The sequence below is a fragment of the Oncorhynchus keta genome, chromosome 2 (genome assembly GCF_023373465.1).
Source record: "Oncorhynchus keta strain PuntledgeMale-10-30-2019 chromosome 2, Oket_V2, whole genome shotgun sequence".
NCBI lineage: Eukaryota > Metazoa > Chordata > Actinopteri > Salmoniformes > Salmonidae > Oncorhynchus > Oncorhynchus keta.
The window spans coordinates 21,875,382-21,891,474 of record NC_068422.1 but is presented as its reverse complement, the minus strand read 5'-3'; the positions used below and the strand labels follow the sequence as shown (position 1 = coordinate 21,891,474).

At 42.8% G+C, this 16,093-nt stretch overlaps 1 protein-coding gene across 5 annotated transcripts in view; it reads left to right on the top strand.

The window, feature by feature from the left end:
* The first annotated feature begins 484 nt into the window (after positions 1–484).
* Positions 485–16,093, top strand: part of ankfn1 (ankyrin repeat and fibronectin type III domain containing 1) — a 236,824-nt gene continuing 221,215 nt past the window's right edge. For 2 of the 5 annotated variants that reach the window (XM_052473480.1, XM_052473463.1), the window contains exons 1-5: positions 486–669; positions 768–891; positions 2,637–2,761; positions 3,028–3,219; positions 6,350–6,534. In XM_052473480.1, coding sequence (XP_052329440.1) covers positions 832–891; positions 2,637–2,761; positions 3,028–3,219; positions 6,350–6,534 — 562 coding nt within the window. In that variant the 5' untranslated portion in view covers positions 486–669; positions 768–831. Of the gene's footprint in view, positions 670–767; positions 892–2,636; positions 2,762–3,027; positions 3,220–6,349; positions 6,535–16,093 lie in introns of all 5 variants that reach the window. The other 3 variants (XM_052473466.1, XM_052473478.1, XM_052473470.1) reach the window with 3 other exon arrangements.

Sequence of the window (16,093 nt, the reverse complement as noted above, 5' to 3'; positions counted from 1 at the left end):
AATGAATCTTATTGAATGATTCATGTATTTTTATAATCCCAAAATTCACAACACACACTGTTGTGCACATCAGAGAAATATCAGGCAACCTATGTATTCGATGTAGGCAGATTGTTTTTGTAGAGTATATTTGCAAACACTGTTAATGTGTAAAACAAATCTCTTAAGGCCCATGTTGAAATTACATGTTGAAATTACAACATGTTGAAATTACATGTGCCAAATCATCCAGCTAGATTAAGCCTTCCACTGATTTATGTGAGTGAGGTTACTGATGCTGATAATGATGGTGGTAGTTTTGAATGAAGAAGAGGTTGATTATTGTGGTGTTGTAGTTAACAATACCATCAAACACTTAAAAAAATAATTTCCATACAACTATTCCATGTTCCAAGGAGCCTTGGACCAACAGTCATCAAACTCCTTTTCAAAGTGTATTTTCATGTAGCTCGTTCATGTATGTGGTGGTCACGTTGATGTGTGATGAGATGGGCTGTTTATCCAGATTGCTCCGTCGATGGAGCCTAATTGCAGTCCTCGCAATTTTGGGCGGACAGCCTAACGACATAAATATTTCCTGTCCAAGTTATCTTTTCCTTCAGACGGCTGCTTTGAACTGATGATGAAGGTCTCCGCATAGTAACTGACTCAATCTTTTTCTGACATAAAGTACGAGCCAAGGGGTTGCCAAATATAGTCTGTTTACTGCAGGACGTGGACTTGTGGTAACTATCTGATTGTATGTGGACCATTTCCCTCGGCTATAGATTGGTGTCCGGCTTTCCGATGCTGCAGCCCATCCTCACTCCGGGACGATAGGTTAATTAACTGATGACTACCGAGCGCTCTGATGTCCGACCTCCCCATGATGTCGAACTGGGGATTTGCGTGGTAAGTTCTCCTAAAAATCTAAGTATTTTTGAAAATATGAACTAGCCTACATCCGGCCTACCCTCTGCCTGTTTTTTAGGCTAGGCTATTGCATTTTAGGGATGTAGGCTATTGTATTGCTAGGTAGCAACAAACTCAAGACAAAGGCAGAAAAAGGGAAAGACACGTAAACAGGGACTAAACAACGAAGGAATGCTTCGGGAGAGTATCTGTTTTGTTCTGAACTGAGATTTCAAGGGGAAAGAAACAAATATGGTAACTTTAGGCTCCATGAGGCTTAGTAGAAAGATTTTAATGTATCCGCAGCTTGCTTGGAAATCGCCCGGGGGCTTTTGAAATTACTACGTTTTGCTGTAACATTGTAGTTTCGCTGCAACATTGTTAAGGTATAATTAATGGGACAACTAGCAAGCTTTCCTGCAATAATGTAAAGCTGAAGTGAATTTCCCGTTGAATAGCAGCTCATGTCGTGTTCCATGGAGGAAAGTACAGTAGGCTAATTAAAGATGGTCGAAATGAAGGAGAAGATATTTTTTTTTATGGCATGCAGGAATATCATCTTAACAGGGGACACAGTCCACTGGATCCCGTGTGTGCTTTTGTAGCAGTAGCCTACCACGTTTTCTGCTGCATACAAGACAAAGCTATAGCAAAACCTTTTCGAATTATGTGATGTAGCATTTTTTTCCATGCTGACCAGGGAGTTGCCCATACTGTACAGGCTGACTCACAAGCCTAAACATTGGCCACGTGGAGGAAAGTGGGTAATGATTTGGACTATTACTGTCACATCATTCTACTGTTGGCCTTTTGCCAACACAGCAGCAGTGTGTCGCCAGTGATTATGCTACTGTAAGCTTAGGCGGCAGGTAGCCTAGCGGTTAGAGCGCTGGGCCCGAAAGGGAAGGTCGAATCCCTGAGCCGACAAGGTGAAAAATATGCCTATGTGCCCTTGAGCAAGGCACTTAACCCTAATTGATGATAATGGCAGACCCTGGCTGTGACCCCACTCTCCGAAGGTGTCTCAGGAAGAGTTGCATATACACTTGTACATATGTGATATCGACAAATCTAAGCACTCACCAAATAATACTAACTTATTATTATTATTATAAGCTCTAGTGTTCTTTTTTGGAAACTGTGTTTCCATCAGTATTGTGACACTTGTGAAGGGCAGAATCAACAACCTCTGTATCATCAAGACAATTGCTTTGTGAGAAAGCATTAGCCATGGAAGATGTTAACCAATGTTCTCAGTCATTGTTATGTAAATGCAAGCTGAAAAGTACCAGTGGCCTGGCCTTGGCCCCAAGTCAGAGCAGGTCCACTGAGGCCATGGCCCAGAGAGACACTGGAGCCAGGTCGTGGACGTGTAAACACAGAACTCTGAGACTTTTTGATTAAACACTGCGGTAAGTCTTAGCTGTGTGTTAGGTGATTGGTGTGTGTTACAGCGTAACTATTCACTAAGGAAGTTTAAAGCTCACGGTTTTCTTTCCAAACTGTTCAGTCATTGTACCTTCATTAGGACTACGCTGAGTAGTTGCATATTATGCATATTATGACTTGGGGTATGACTTCTGTCATATATTGATCCCTTTTCTCTTTGTCTGTTCCCTCTGAAAAGCCTTGTGTGTGCATTCGTTCATTCAATGGGAAGCCAGACAGTGACAGATATCAATTTAATGCTGAATTAGACAATAGAACTGAATGTCTCTTGGTTCACTTCTTTTCGCCCACTCCAGCTATGGCTGAAGATGTCTCTGGACTCTGATAAGGTGTGTGGGCTGCTGTCCCGGGACTCCAGGACCTCCTGTGTCTTCCAGGCTGCAGACGAGAAGGATGACATACCAGGGGTGGGGGAGGACAGGTATGCTCCAAAACCCTGTCCCTCCTCTCTTTTGCCCTCTCTCTCTGTCTTTGTCTCTCTCTCGCTCTCTCTTCTTTCCCTTTTCTCTCCCCTCTCCCTCTCTCTCTCTCTCTCTCTCTCTCTCTCTCTCTCTCTTTTTTTTTTCCATTCTCCCTTCTTTTATCTCTCAGGTCACTCCATATAGGCCTACATTAGCATTCGCACCAAATTCTCATCATACCTTTTCAGTTTGGGTGAAATGTTTTTGTTCCTATCTCCCTTTTCAGTGTTTTGGAGATGCTGAGCTATTCTAAGTTCTCTGACCTGGAGACATGGCTGTGCATGCCCTCCACGCTGCTCCCCAGGGCCCTAGAGTCCACCCGCTCTACCTCCTCCTCAAGCTCCACCTCTACAGCACACCTCTCCACCTGCAGCGAGACTGGAGAGACAGACACACCACACAGGTACATCAGACCTAGGTACAAATGTCAAATACTTTGAGTGTTTGCTTTGGTCTGCCAGCTGGATGAGGTTTGCACTTTTGGGACATTTCTATTGTTTCCATTGCAACAGGCAAGCTCAATCAAACACAGCTAAAGTGTTTGCAATGATTTAAAATAGTATTTGAATCCAGGTCTGTCAGACATGTTTTGGTGTCAAGTGGTAGCATTTGAGAAGATTGTTGAAGCTTCTGCCTTTTTTACAATGTCCCATTTAAAGCACATCACTTTAAGAGACGAGTTCTCTCTAGTGTTATCAAATGTCTGTGGAGGTTTCAAAGCCCATACAGCCACAGTGTGGTCTTGTGTGGTTTAGTCTTTCAGTCATTACAAAGGCTCAATCCACCAGCCTTTCTCCATGAGTTACTACTGAGACACTTGAAGCACTTGACTCTTTATTCCCCAGATTTAGCTGCTGAATGGCTGTTACCACACACACACACACACACACACACACACACACACACACACACACTGGTCATTTGATACTTATTGGTCTTTGAACACCACTGCTTTTGACTGGGGACCAGCTCAGTGCCATGATGTGTGATTATGTTGCCAGTGTAGTTTTGAATGAGTGGTCGCCAAGCCTTACCCAGCTCCCCCCTCCCCCTGGTCACCCCAACGTAAACTCTCACAGTATGTGTATCTTGCTGTGAGTGGCAGACATTGATGTCCATGGAAGTCGATTGCAATCGTACAAAGTTGAGGGATTAAAAAAATGATACAAATTTATAGAGAAGTGAACATGTTTTTTGGAATTGGTCGATGTTGAGTTACTGCGGTAAAGAGCTATGTCGAGTTGGGAGAAGTTGGTGGAGTTTTTCGTGCGGAGGAGAAAGAGAGGAACCCATAGAGGATCATGGAGAAGCCGCAGTTACAACGTCACTGAAGTCAGGTACTATAGAGAAATATATTCAAAACTAGGTTGTAGATATGTAATATCCGCTGCTTATAATCAGAGGGCCAGAAGGTTATGACTGCAGATTGGAGAATTGGCATCGTCGTGTGCCAGCTATAATTATTGGCAGTACAGTCAAAGAATTCCAATGTAAAGAGCAAAGCTATACGATCTCCGCTGTGAATAATCAAAATGCTTCGGGATAGGACTAATGATTCATGCTCAAATATGTTATGTAAGCTTCCTAATGATTTGGGAAAGGCTATTCAACTTACCTGGATATTGGGTATTTGAGGACTTGTGCAATGTTTATATTGTATTTTCGGAACTTAAAAAATTGCCTTTGGCATCGTCATAGATGGCTGAATAGTTAAGAGAAGAGAACACATTGACATAATATTTAGCTTTGTACGTTTCATAGACTACTGTACATGTATCTCGTTGTGGATTTTCCATTCAGGAGATGTATCATGAATATTTTAGCTTCTGCTAGTTGAGTTGAGTTGTGTGTGTGTGTGTGTGAGTGAGTGCATACATGTGTCAAACTGCCATGATGCAAATTAGGCACTATTAGTGTAACTCAAGATCTCTGAAAAGAAAACCAGAAAATTAAATGTCACATCTTCCCCTAACTAATGTTATAATCGTTTTTCATTGGGATTGAATTTAAAAAAAAGATTTGAGGTTTGAGTCCCTAATGGCACCCTATTCCCTATAGTGCACTACTTTTGACTAGAGCCCTAAGTAGTGCACCGTGTAGGGAATAGAGTGAGATTTGGGACTCAACCAAGGTCATTGACACCTCAGGGGAGAAGTTATTGAAAGGGATGATTAACATGTAGTCATGCTTGACTGGTTCAATGTGAGTTCTCCCTTGATTGATTTAATTTATTAGGCCATTTTTTAAAATACATACATAACGGCCCTCCAGCCGGTGACGCCGCCACATACAATTTAAGAATATCATCAAGGATAATGCAATAAAGCTTAAAAGCTTATTTCCGTTGTGGTCCTTTTGGAGGGGAAAGGGGGAATGAAACAAGGTTAGGCAGCAATTGTAGTGACAACAGACAATGACAGACACAGTTGTTGTTTGTTTCATAACATGAGATAATTTAGTACAATTCCCTTTTCTAATAAACAACTATGGACAGGTACATCTCCTCTTTCTCACATTCCCTTATTATATAGAACAATCAATCCCTAATATATACAAGACAATCACAGTATGATATACAACAGGCACCATAAGGCAGACCATATACTATCCCAGGCATTTCCTTCTCAGCCACGTACCAATACGACTTACTTTTGAGACATGCTACTATTTAGCCATTTTTTTTCAGTGAACTTGAAACTACCCGTGGAGGTTATACTTTTCAAATCTTCTGAAAATTATTCCAAAGAATGGCAGCTGAGTATAAAAATGTTTCTTTCCCCATACCACTTTTAAATCGAAAAGGAACAGCGTCAGTTTGGAATAGTTGTGGTTACCCCGTACCAAGTTAAAGTAGTTACATAGGTGCCTGGGGACCATACTGTGGACAATCTGATGTACCAGACACCATTTAATCTGAGCGACTCTCTTCTCCATTTTGAGCCATCTAAGGCTTTCAAAGTGGGAATAGTCAAGATGTGTAAGTGCTGGAAGTTTAAGAATAATCCTAACTAGTTTGTTCTGAAATGTCTGCAATTTATTTTATATGATCATGTACCAGGATTTAAGTCTATATTAATTGCTTGTCAACTGCTCGTATAATTAAAAAGCAGTGTTTTCTAAGTCACTGAAATGGCACCCTAAATTCCTACACAGTACACTACTTTTAATAGAGCCCTCTGGGCCCTGGTCAAAAGAAGATCACTATATAGGGAAACAGGGGCCATTTGGAGTGCACACACTGTTCATTCATACCAATATACTGAAATACCTTTATGGTTAATAGTGTTGACATTCCTACTGGTTTGTCCAAACTGCTTATTGTACAGCCAGTCCAGACAAGCTAGACCACCACTAACTAGCATGCTTTTGGAACCTTTCCACCCCAAAACAAAATGGATGAAAAAATATCTAAAATAAATTTTTAAATACAGAAATAGACCCGTTTTAATTGGTCAATCCAGAAAAAGACAAGTTGTACTTGGTCAATCCAGAGGTCTACAGGTTTTAACTTCCTGTCTTGTGTCTTCTACTTCCTGTGCCTGTCGTAGACCTCTAGATAGGGAGGCCATGTTCCTGACCCCTGCACTGGGGCGGGAAATACCATTCCTGGCCACACCCTTAGCCCCCATCCTGTCCTCTACGCCGTGCAACATAACCCCACAGGGCGGGGTCAGTGTCAGGAAGCGCAGGCGATTGGCAGCCAGCCCCGGGGGACTACACTGGACCTCTACAGGTACACACTGACCTAATTATCTGTCTGTCTGTCGGTCTATCTCTCTTTCTCTGTCTGTCTCCCTCCCTATGTCTCAGTGCTCGGTTTGTCTCTTTCTCTAGACTGGATAACTATTATCTCTGTTTGCTTTCTCTGTCAGCCTCCATCTTTCTCTGTCAGCCTCCTTCTCTCTATCTTTGTCAAGTTGGGTGGGGTGAGTCAAGGACCTCATTAACCTCTTGTTTTATTTTACAACTCCTTCACTTCTCAGTAGTGAACATTCTCTTCCCTCAGATCTGTGTTGATTGCTCACTGATGGTCATGTTTATGCTGTGGAGTGGCATGCTTCCTGTATTAGTGTGTGTGTGTGTCTCAGTTCCACCCTTATGGGGAATGATAAAGACTTCTTCCTGTTAGAGAGATTAAACACACATCTCTTATCTCCTCTCCCGCTCTGCTGTTAGGTGTCAGAAGTCTAACTAGAAGTATTCTACTAGGAGTTGTCCCTTTACGCCATTGGAGGGAGCTCTAGTCTAATACAAGCACTGTGCTGCCAGAGTAGGACCTAACTCAACAGTATCATACCACTCCAATATCTCAACTGTCGGTAGAAAACAAGTTAATGTGAGTGTTGAGTTAGGTCTCGAGACCACACATTGAGTGTCTCGGTCTTGTTTCGGTGTAGAATAAATGTTAAGAGCGTCTGCTAAATGACTTAAATGTAAATGTAAATGTTTATGTTATTACAGTATCAGCTTCCGTTCCGTCAGCGCATTAAACTATTATCTGGAAATGTGCATGTACATCCGGGCCCATCTACATTTGCAAGCCCCAATTCTGACTTGTACTCTGACTTGTACTCTGACATCTGCTTCACTGATTTCTGCTCCCGTAAAAAGCCTGGATTTTCTGCACGTTAACACTAGAATCTTATTACCTAAAATGGATCAATTGAAAGTGTGGGTTCACAACTCCAATCCAGATGTGTTGATCATTACAGAGACGTGGTTAAGAGAGTTTTGAATACTGATGTTAACCTTTCTGGTTATAACCTTTTTTGTCAAGACAGATCTTCCCGAAGGTGGGGCAATCTTTACCAAGGATCACCTTCAGTGCTTGGTTGTCTACACCAAGTCTGTTCCCAAACAATTTGATTTGCTGGTTTTAAGCATTAAACTTTCAAATAGCTCTTTGTTGACTGTTGCTGGGTGCTATCGTCCTCCATCACCACCGGCCTGTACCCTACCTGCCCTAAGCACTCTCCTGGCCCCTCACTCTTAAGTTTTAATTTGTCCTGTTAGGTGACCTAAACTGGGACATGCTTAAACCACCTGAACAAGTCCTAAAGCAATGGGACTCCCTACATCTTTCTCAGATTATTACCAATCCCACAAGATATGACTCCAAATACCCAGAAAAGGCTACTCTCCTTGATGTTGTACTTACAACTAATCCTGATAGGTATCAGTCTGGTGTTTTCTGTAATGAACTTAGTGATCACTCTTTTACAGCCTGCTTTCATAATTGCTGCTCAGTGAAACAACCTGTCCTGATTTGTCATAGACGCTTGATAAAAAATCTTTAATGGTCAAGCCTTCCTTCATGAACTGGCCTCTGTAAAATGGTATAGAATCAGCGTGATCCCCTGTTACAGGAATTAAATTCCTCTGTTTTAATACCCAATTAAAATCAAACACTCTCAATTCATAAGGATTTGTATGACCCTTATTTGTATAAAATGGACAGAGCCCAGTCTTAAAGTCAACCAGCAGCTTTTATTCACGAGAGTACTGCTCCTTATACATTTTACCACAGGTTATAAACTTAAAATGACGTCATTAGTTTCAGTACCAGCCCGTGTCATCTCCGCTCTAGTACAATGGCTGTATGGTTCTCACATCGTCTCACTCTATTAAGATGATATATGACTGAGCCTAGGACAGCTGGTGTAGATAAGCCTTCTAGCCAGTCTGGCTATAAGTTCATTAATTTCTACCATGGTACAGACAGTCATTGTTCTAATTCTTGATTATATTTGTACACATTATATTCAGTACTACGATTAAAAATAAATTCATACATATACAGTAACATAATAGTATTCTGATTAGTCAGTCCTGATTGAAATGTATACATAATTAGTCATTATTGATACAAATTCCCTTAACATCACCTCTGTCAAAGACGCTTGGACCTTCTGTTTTTATATTTTCAGTGGTTTTGTTAACAAACACGCCCTATAAAGAAAATGAGAATTAAAAACGGGTACAGCCCCTGGTTCAACTGTGATCTTGCAGAGTTACTCCACCTCAAGAATTGCATTTGGCGAAAGGCTCAGAACACGCATACTCAGGCTGACTGGCTGTCGTTCAGGCAAATGAGAAATAAGTGCACTCAGGATATCCTGAAGGCCAAAGTTAGTTGTGGGTCTAACCTCAAGAAGTTCTGTAAAACGGTTAAAGACCTGTAGAATAAACCCTCCTCCTCACAGCTGCCCATGTCCCTTAATGTTGATGATGTGGTTGGTACTGACAAGAAGCACATGGCCGAGCTCTTTAATCACCACTTCATTAAGTCAGGATTCCTATTTGACTCAGCCATGCCTCCTTGCCCGTCTACCATTTCCTCATCTCCCACCCCTTCTAATGTGACAATCCCCGATGCTTCTCCCTCTCCCCTGCCCCGCTACAAAGTTTCTCCCTGCAGGCAGAAACTGAGTCCGAGGTGCTAAAGGAGCTCCTGAAACTTGACCCCCCAAAATGATCTGGATCAGATGGTTTAGGCCCTTGCTGCCCCTATCACCCCCAAGCCTATCTCTGACCTTTTTACCCTGTCTCTCATTTTCTGGGGAGGTTCCCATTGCTTGGAAGGCAGCCACGGTTCGTCCTTTATTTAAAGGGGGAGATCAAGCTGATCCTAACTGTTATAGGGCTGTTTCTATTTTGCCCTGTTTTTCAAAAGTGTTGGAAAAACATGTCAATAATCAACTGACTGGCTTTCTTGATGTCTATAGTATTCTCTCTGGTATGCAATCTGGTTTCCACTCAAGTTATGGATGTGTCCCTGCAACCTTAAAAGGTTCTCAATGATGTCGCCTTTGCCCTTGATTCTAAGCAATGTTGTGCTGCTGGTTATGTGGTTTGGTAAGAAGAATACCCCTCTCCCCACCGGTGTAATTATTACCTCTGAGGGTTTAGAGCTTGAGGTAGTCACCTCATACAAGTACTTGGGAGTATGACTAGACGGCACACTGTCCTTCTCTCAGCACATATCAAAGCTGCAGGCTAAAGTTAAATCTTGACTTGGTTTCCTCTATCGTAATCACTCCTCTTTCACCCCAGCTGCCAAACTAACCCTGACTCAGATGACCATCCTACCCATGCTAGATTACGCAGACATCATTTATAGATCGTCAGGTATTGGTGCTCTCGAGCGGCTTGATGTTCTTCACCATTCGGCCATCAGATTTGCCACCAATGCTCCTTATAGGACACATCACTGCACTCTATACTCCTCTGTAAACTAGTCATCTCTGTATACCCATCGCAAGACCCACTGGTTGATGCTTATTTATAAAACCCTCTTAGGCCTCACTCCCCCTATCTGAGATATATACTGTAGCCCTCATCCTCCACATACAACACCCATTCTGCCAGTCACATTCTGTTAAAGGTCCCCAAAGCACAGACATCCCTGGGTCGCTCCGCTTTTCAGTTTGCTGCAGCTAGCGACTGGAACGAGCTGCAACAAACACTCAAAACTGGACAGTTTTACCTCATCAAAGACTCAATCATGGACATTCTTACTGACAGTTGTGGCTGCTTTGTGTGATGTATTGTCTCTACCTTCTTGCCCTTTGTGCTGTTGTCTGTGTCCAATAACGTTTGTACCATGTTTTGTGCTGCTAACATGTTGTGTTGCTACCATGTTGTGTTGCTACCACGCTGTGTTGTCATGTGTTGCTGCCTTGCTATGTTGTTGTCTTAGGTCTCTCTTTATGTAGTGTTGTCTCTCTTGTCATGATGTGTGTTTTGTCCTATATTTATGTTTTATTTATTTATTTTTAATCCTAGCCCCCATCCCTCCAGGAGGCCTTTTGCCTTTTGGTAGGCCGTCATTGTAAATAAGAATTTGTTGTTAACTGACTTGCCTCTTTCTAATGTCAATATAATTAATAATAATAATAATAATAATTAATAATAATAATATATGCCATTTAGCAGACGCTTTTATCCAAAGCGACTTACAGTCATGTGTGCATACATTCTACGTATGGGTGGTCCCGGGGATCGAACCCACTATCCTGGCGTTACAAGCGCCATGCTCTACCAACTGAGCTACAGAATATGCCTTGTATGCTGTTTTTTAGGGCAGCTCATTGTTTTATTTTACTGTGGAGCCCCTATTCCTGCTCAACATGCCTCAGATATCCCCCTTATCCCACCGCCCACACATGCAGAGACCGCACCGAGCTTAACTGGCGCCTCCAGAGATGCAACCTCTCTCATCGTCACACAATGCCTAGGTTTACCCCCACTGTACTTGCACCCTAACACACCCTTGTCTGTACACTATGCCCTGACTCTATCCTACCACGTCCAGAAATCTGCTTCTTTTATTCTCTGTTCCCAAAGCTCTAGACGACCAGTTCTTAGAGCCTTTAGCCGTACTCTTATTCTACCCCTCCTCTGTTCCTCTGGTGATGTAGAGGTTAATCCAGGCCCTGCAGTGCCTAGCTCCACTCCTACTCCCCAGCTGCTCTCATTTGTTTACTTCTGTAACCGTAAAAGCCTTGGTTTCATGCATGTTAACATTAGAAGCCTCCTCCCTAAGTTTGTTTTATTCACTGCTTTAGCACACTCCGCCATCCCTGATGTCCTAGACATGACCAGCTCTGAAACCAGATTGCACCTACGGAGAAGGTACAATGGTCGGTAATCTGTTTGTTAACCTTAGACGTGCAGGGTAGGATAGAAATAGGTCTGTAGCAGTTTGGGTCTAGAGTGTCTCCCCCTTTGAAGAGGGGGATGACCGCGTCAGCGTTCCAATCTTTGGGAATCTCAGACGATACGAAAGAAAGGTTAGTAATAGGGGTTGCAATAATTTCTGCAGATCATTTTAGAAATAGAGGGTCCAGATTGTCTAGCCCGGCTGATTTGTAGGGGTCCAGATGTTGCAGCTCTTTCAGAACATCAGCTATCTGGATTTGGGTGAAGGAGAAATGGTGGGGGCTTTGGCGGGTTGCTGTGGATGGTGCCGGGGAGTTGACCGGGGTAGTGGTAGCCAGTTGGAAAGCATGGCCAGCCGTAGAGAAATGCTTATTGAAATTCTCAATTATAGTGGATTTATTGGTGGTGACAGTGATTCCTAGCCTCAGTGCAGTGGGCAGCTGGGAGGAGATGCTCTTATTCTCCATGGACTTTACAGTGTCCCAGAACTTTTTTGAGTTTGTGCTACAGGATGCAAATTTCTGTTTGAAAAAGATAGCCTTAGCTTTCCTAACTCCCTGTGTATATTGGCTCCTAACTTCCCTGAAAAGTTGCATATCACAGGGGCTATTCAATGCTAATGCAGAACGCCACAGGATGTTTTTGTGCTGGTCAAGGGCAGTCGGGTCTGGAGAGAACCAAGGGCTATATCTGTTCCTGGTTCTACATTTGTTGAATGTGGCATGCTTATTTAAGATGGTGAGGAACGCACTTTTGAAGAATAACCAGGCATCCTCTACTGACGGGATGAGGTCAATATCCTTCCAGGATACCCGGGCCAGGTCAATTAGAAAGGCCTGCTCGCTGAAGTTTTTTAGGGAGCGTTTGACAGTGATGAGGGGTGGTCGCAGACCCATTACGGATGCAGGCAATGAGGCAGTGATCTCTGAGATCTTGGTTGAAAACAGCAGAGGTGTATATTTGGAGGGCAAGTTGGTTAGGATGATATCTATGAGGGTGCCCGTGTTTACGGCTTTGAGATTGTACCTGGTGGGTTCATTGATAATTTGTGAGATTGAGGGCATCAAGCTTAGATTGTAGGATGTGTGGGGTGTTAAGCATGTCCCAGTTTAGGTCACCTAACAGCACGCGCTCTGAAGATAGATGGGGGCAATCCATTCACATATGGTGTCCAGGGCACAGCTGGGGTCAGAGGGTGGTCTATAGCAAGCGGCAATGGTGAGAGACTTATTTCTGGAAAGGTGGAGTTTTAGAAGTAGAAGTTTGAATTGTTTGGGTACAGACCTTGATAGTAAGACATAACTCTGCAGGCTTTCTCTACAGTAGATTGCAACTCCGCACCCTTTGGCAGTTCTATCTTGTCGGAAAGTGTTATAGTTAGGGATGGTGGTCTTCCTAAGCCAGGATTCAGACACGGCTAGAACATCTGGGATGGCAGAGTGTGCTAAAGCAGTGAATAAAACAAATTTAGGGAGGAGGCTTCTAATGTTAACATGCATAAAACCATGGCTTTTACGGTTGCGTAGCCGAGGGATCATAGGGGTCCAGTGGGTGGTTGGGCTGGCTGGAGACACGGCGATTCAGACAACTAGCAGGCCGGGGCTAGCAGAAGGGCCTTAGAGGGACGTCACGACGGAGGAAAGTCTGTTTTAGCCTCCGTGTGCGGTGACGTCGATAGACCAGTCGTGATGGATTAGTAGGGTTCCGAGTAGCAGAGGGGTCCAAGTCCAATTGGCAAAATAGGTATAGTGGCCCAAGAGATGGATCTATTCAGCTAACAGTCCAATATGCTCTAGTCAGCTAGCGGAGTAGCAGATGGGCATTCAGGGGACTTCGCAGTCCAGTCGTGAAGGAATCGGCGTGGTTCTGTGCCCCGTACCGGCAGTAGAAGGGGTCCGGGTATTGTAACCCAGGAGTGGCTGATGGGCCTCTTCAGCTAGCCGGGAGAATGGGCCTAGCATGGGCTAGCTCCAGGCTAATTGGTGCTTGCTTTGGGACAGACGTTAGCCAGGAGTAGTCACTCGGATTGCAGCTAGCTAGCTGCGATAATCCAGGCGAAAAGGTTCAGAGCTTGCTGTAGGATTCTGGGGACCTGGAGAGAAAATAGATCCGGTATATTCTGGTTTGCGTCGCGTTGTACAAACTGGCGAGAGCTTTCTGAGCTAAAGGTTAGCTGATGACCGCTAGCAGTGGTTAGCTGACTACTAGCTAGTAGCTATTAGCTAATTTGCACACACTGTATACAGATGTTGCTATTGTGTTATTGACTGTACGTTTGTTTATCCCACGTGTAACTCAGTGTTGTTTTTGTCGCACTGCTTTGCTTTGTCTTGGCTAGGTCGCAGTTCTCAATGAGAACTTGTTCTCATCTGGCCTACCTGGTTAAATAATGGTGAAATAAAAATAATAAAAATAAAGGGTAAATAAGAAATATAAAAATTGAACTGCTTCGCCAAGCCACAATTTCCACACTCCTTTCATGAAACATTACCATCTTATCGCCTATTGAAATATGGGCTTCTTACTTTTCTCATAACATTAGTTACCTACTGTCCTTTACTTTCCTTTAAAAATATCCTCAAACTTTGTCGCGCTCATCAGAATTTCCTTCCTGGTATGGAAGAGTGGGGGAAATTGTTTGAAAGTTGCACGCTCACTGTTAGTAAGGGGAGACCGGGGAAAGTTGTATAATATTTATTATTTTTATCTATGGATTGGCTGCGGTTCCGGATTTTCTGGAAACCCGATTTGCAGTGGCTAAAGATAGAGAATCTTTTCTTTCTGTAGCTGCTGCACAGTGCTCTGCCGCTTTCCCCTCCTTGATCAGCGATGAAAGCCTTTGTTGATGTGTAGCCTACAAACTTCATGTTGTACACAAAGGACATGCTCAAACTATTGCATTCCATGCCTATTCAGCACAAGCATGATTTCATGTTCTTTGTTCAGGAGGGGAGTTTGGCTACATGTAGCTATTTTATAGTATATTGTACACAAAAGACAAACTTGCAGATAGATTCCCCCCAATGCACAACTTAAGTGGGGAGTTACATGCTTGGCAGCATATCGAACACAAGCAAGACAGAGACACAGTCTAATTAGCAATTTTATGTAATTTTTTTCATCATCATTGCAAACATTGACTAAGCAGGAGGCAGACAGGCATTCAAAGTAGTAGTATTCTTTTTCAGCAACTCTATCATAAGTCAGCAACTACAAAGAGTAGCCTCCATCAGGGAAGGGCAGCTGATGTAGGTCTGTGGATCAATCCCCTCCCCCCCCAATTTTTTTATTTTTGAGATTCTTCAAAGTAGCCTTGATGACAGCTTTGCACACTCTTGGCATTCTCTCAACCAGCTTCGTGAGGTAGTCACCTGGAATGCATTTTAATTAACAGGTGTGCCTTGTTTTCCTTAATGCATTTGAGACAATCAGTTGTGTTGTGACAAGTCAGTGGTCGTATACAGAAGACAGCCCTATTTGGTAAAAGATAAAGTCCATATTATGGTAAGAACAGCTCAAATAAGTAAAGAGAAACAACAGTCCATTAACCTCTTCAACCTATGGGTGCGCTATGTCATTATTGGATAAAAAAACGTGCCCGTTTTAAGCGCAATATTTTGTCACAAAAAGATGCTCGACTATGCATATAATTGGCAGCTTTGGAAAGAAAACAAAACTGCAAAGATATTATCTGTGAGTGCCACAGAACTCATGCTACAGGCGAAACCAAGATGAAACCGCAATCAGGAAATGAGCAGAATTTTTGAGGCTCTGTTTCCCATCGTCTCCTTATATGGCTGTGAACCTAAGCTCTCTGCCGTCCTCCAAGATGTCTGCAGCATTGTGACGTATTTGTAGGCATATCATTGGAAGATTGGCAATAAGAGACTACATTTGCCAGGGGTCTGCCCGGTGTCCTTTGTCTAAATTGTTGCGTAATCTTCAGCTGCATGCATTTTGCCATGCGATTCAGAGGGGAAAGGACACTTCCACGAACCCATATATCATCGAAGAGATATGTGAAAAACACCTTGAGGATTGGTTCTAAACAACGTTTGCCATGTTTCAGTCGATATTATGGAGTTAATTTGGAAAAAAGTTTGGCGTTTTGATAACTGAATTTTCGTTTTTTTTTTTGGTAGCCAAACGTGACTCACCAAACGGACCGATTTCTCCTGCACAAAAAAATCTTTCAGGAAAAACTGAACATTTGCTATCTAACAGAGTCTCCTCATTGAAAACATCCAAAGTTCTTCAAAGGTAAATGATTTATTTGAATGTTTTTGCTGGTTTTTGTGAAAATGTTGCCTGCTGATGCTAACGCTAAATACTACGCTAGCTATCAATACTGTTACACAAATGCTAGTTTTGCTATGCTTGAGAAGCATATTTATGAAAATCTGAGATGACAGTGTTGTTAACAAAAGGCTAAGCTTGAGAGCTAGCATAATAATTTCATTTCATTTGCGATTTTCATGAATAGTTAACGTTGCGTTGTGGTAATGAGCTTGAGACTGTATTCACGATCCCGGATCCGGGATGGCTAGTATCAAGAGGTTTTAAGACATGAAGGTCAGTTAATCCAGAAAATGTGAAGAATTTTGAAAGTTTCTTCAGGTGCAGTCGCAAAA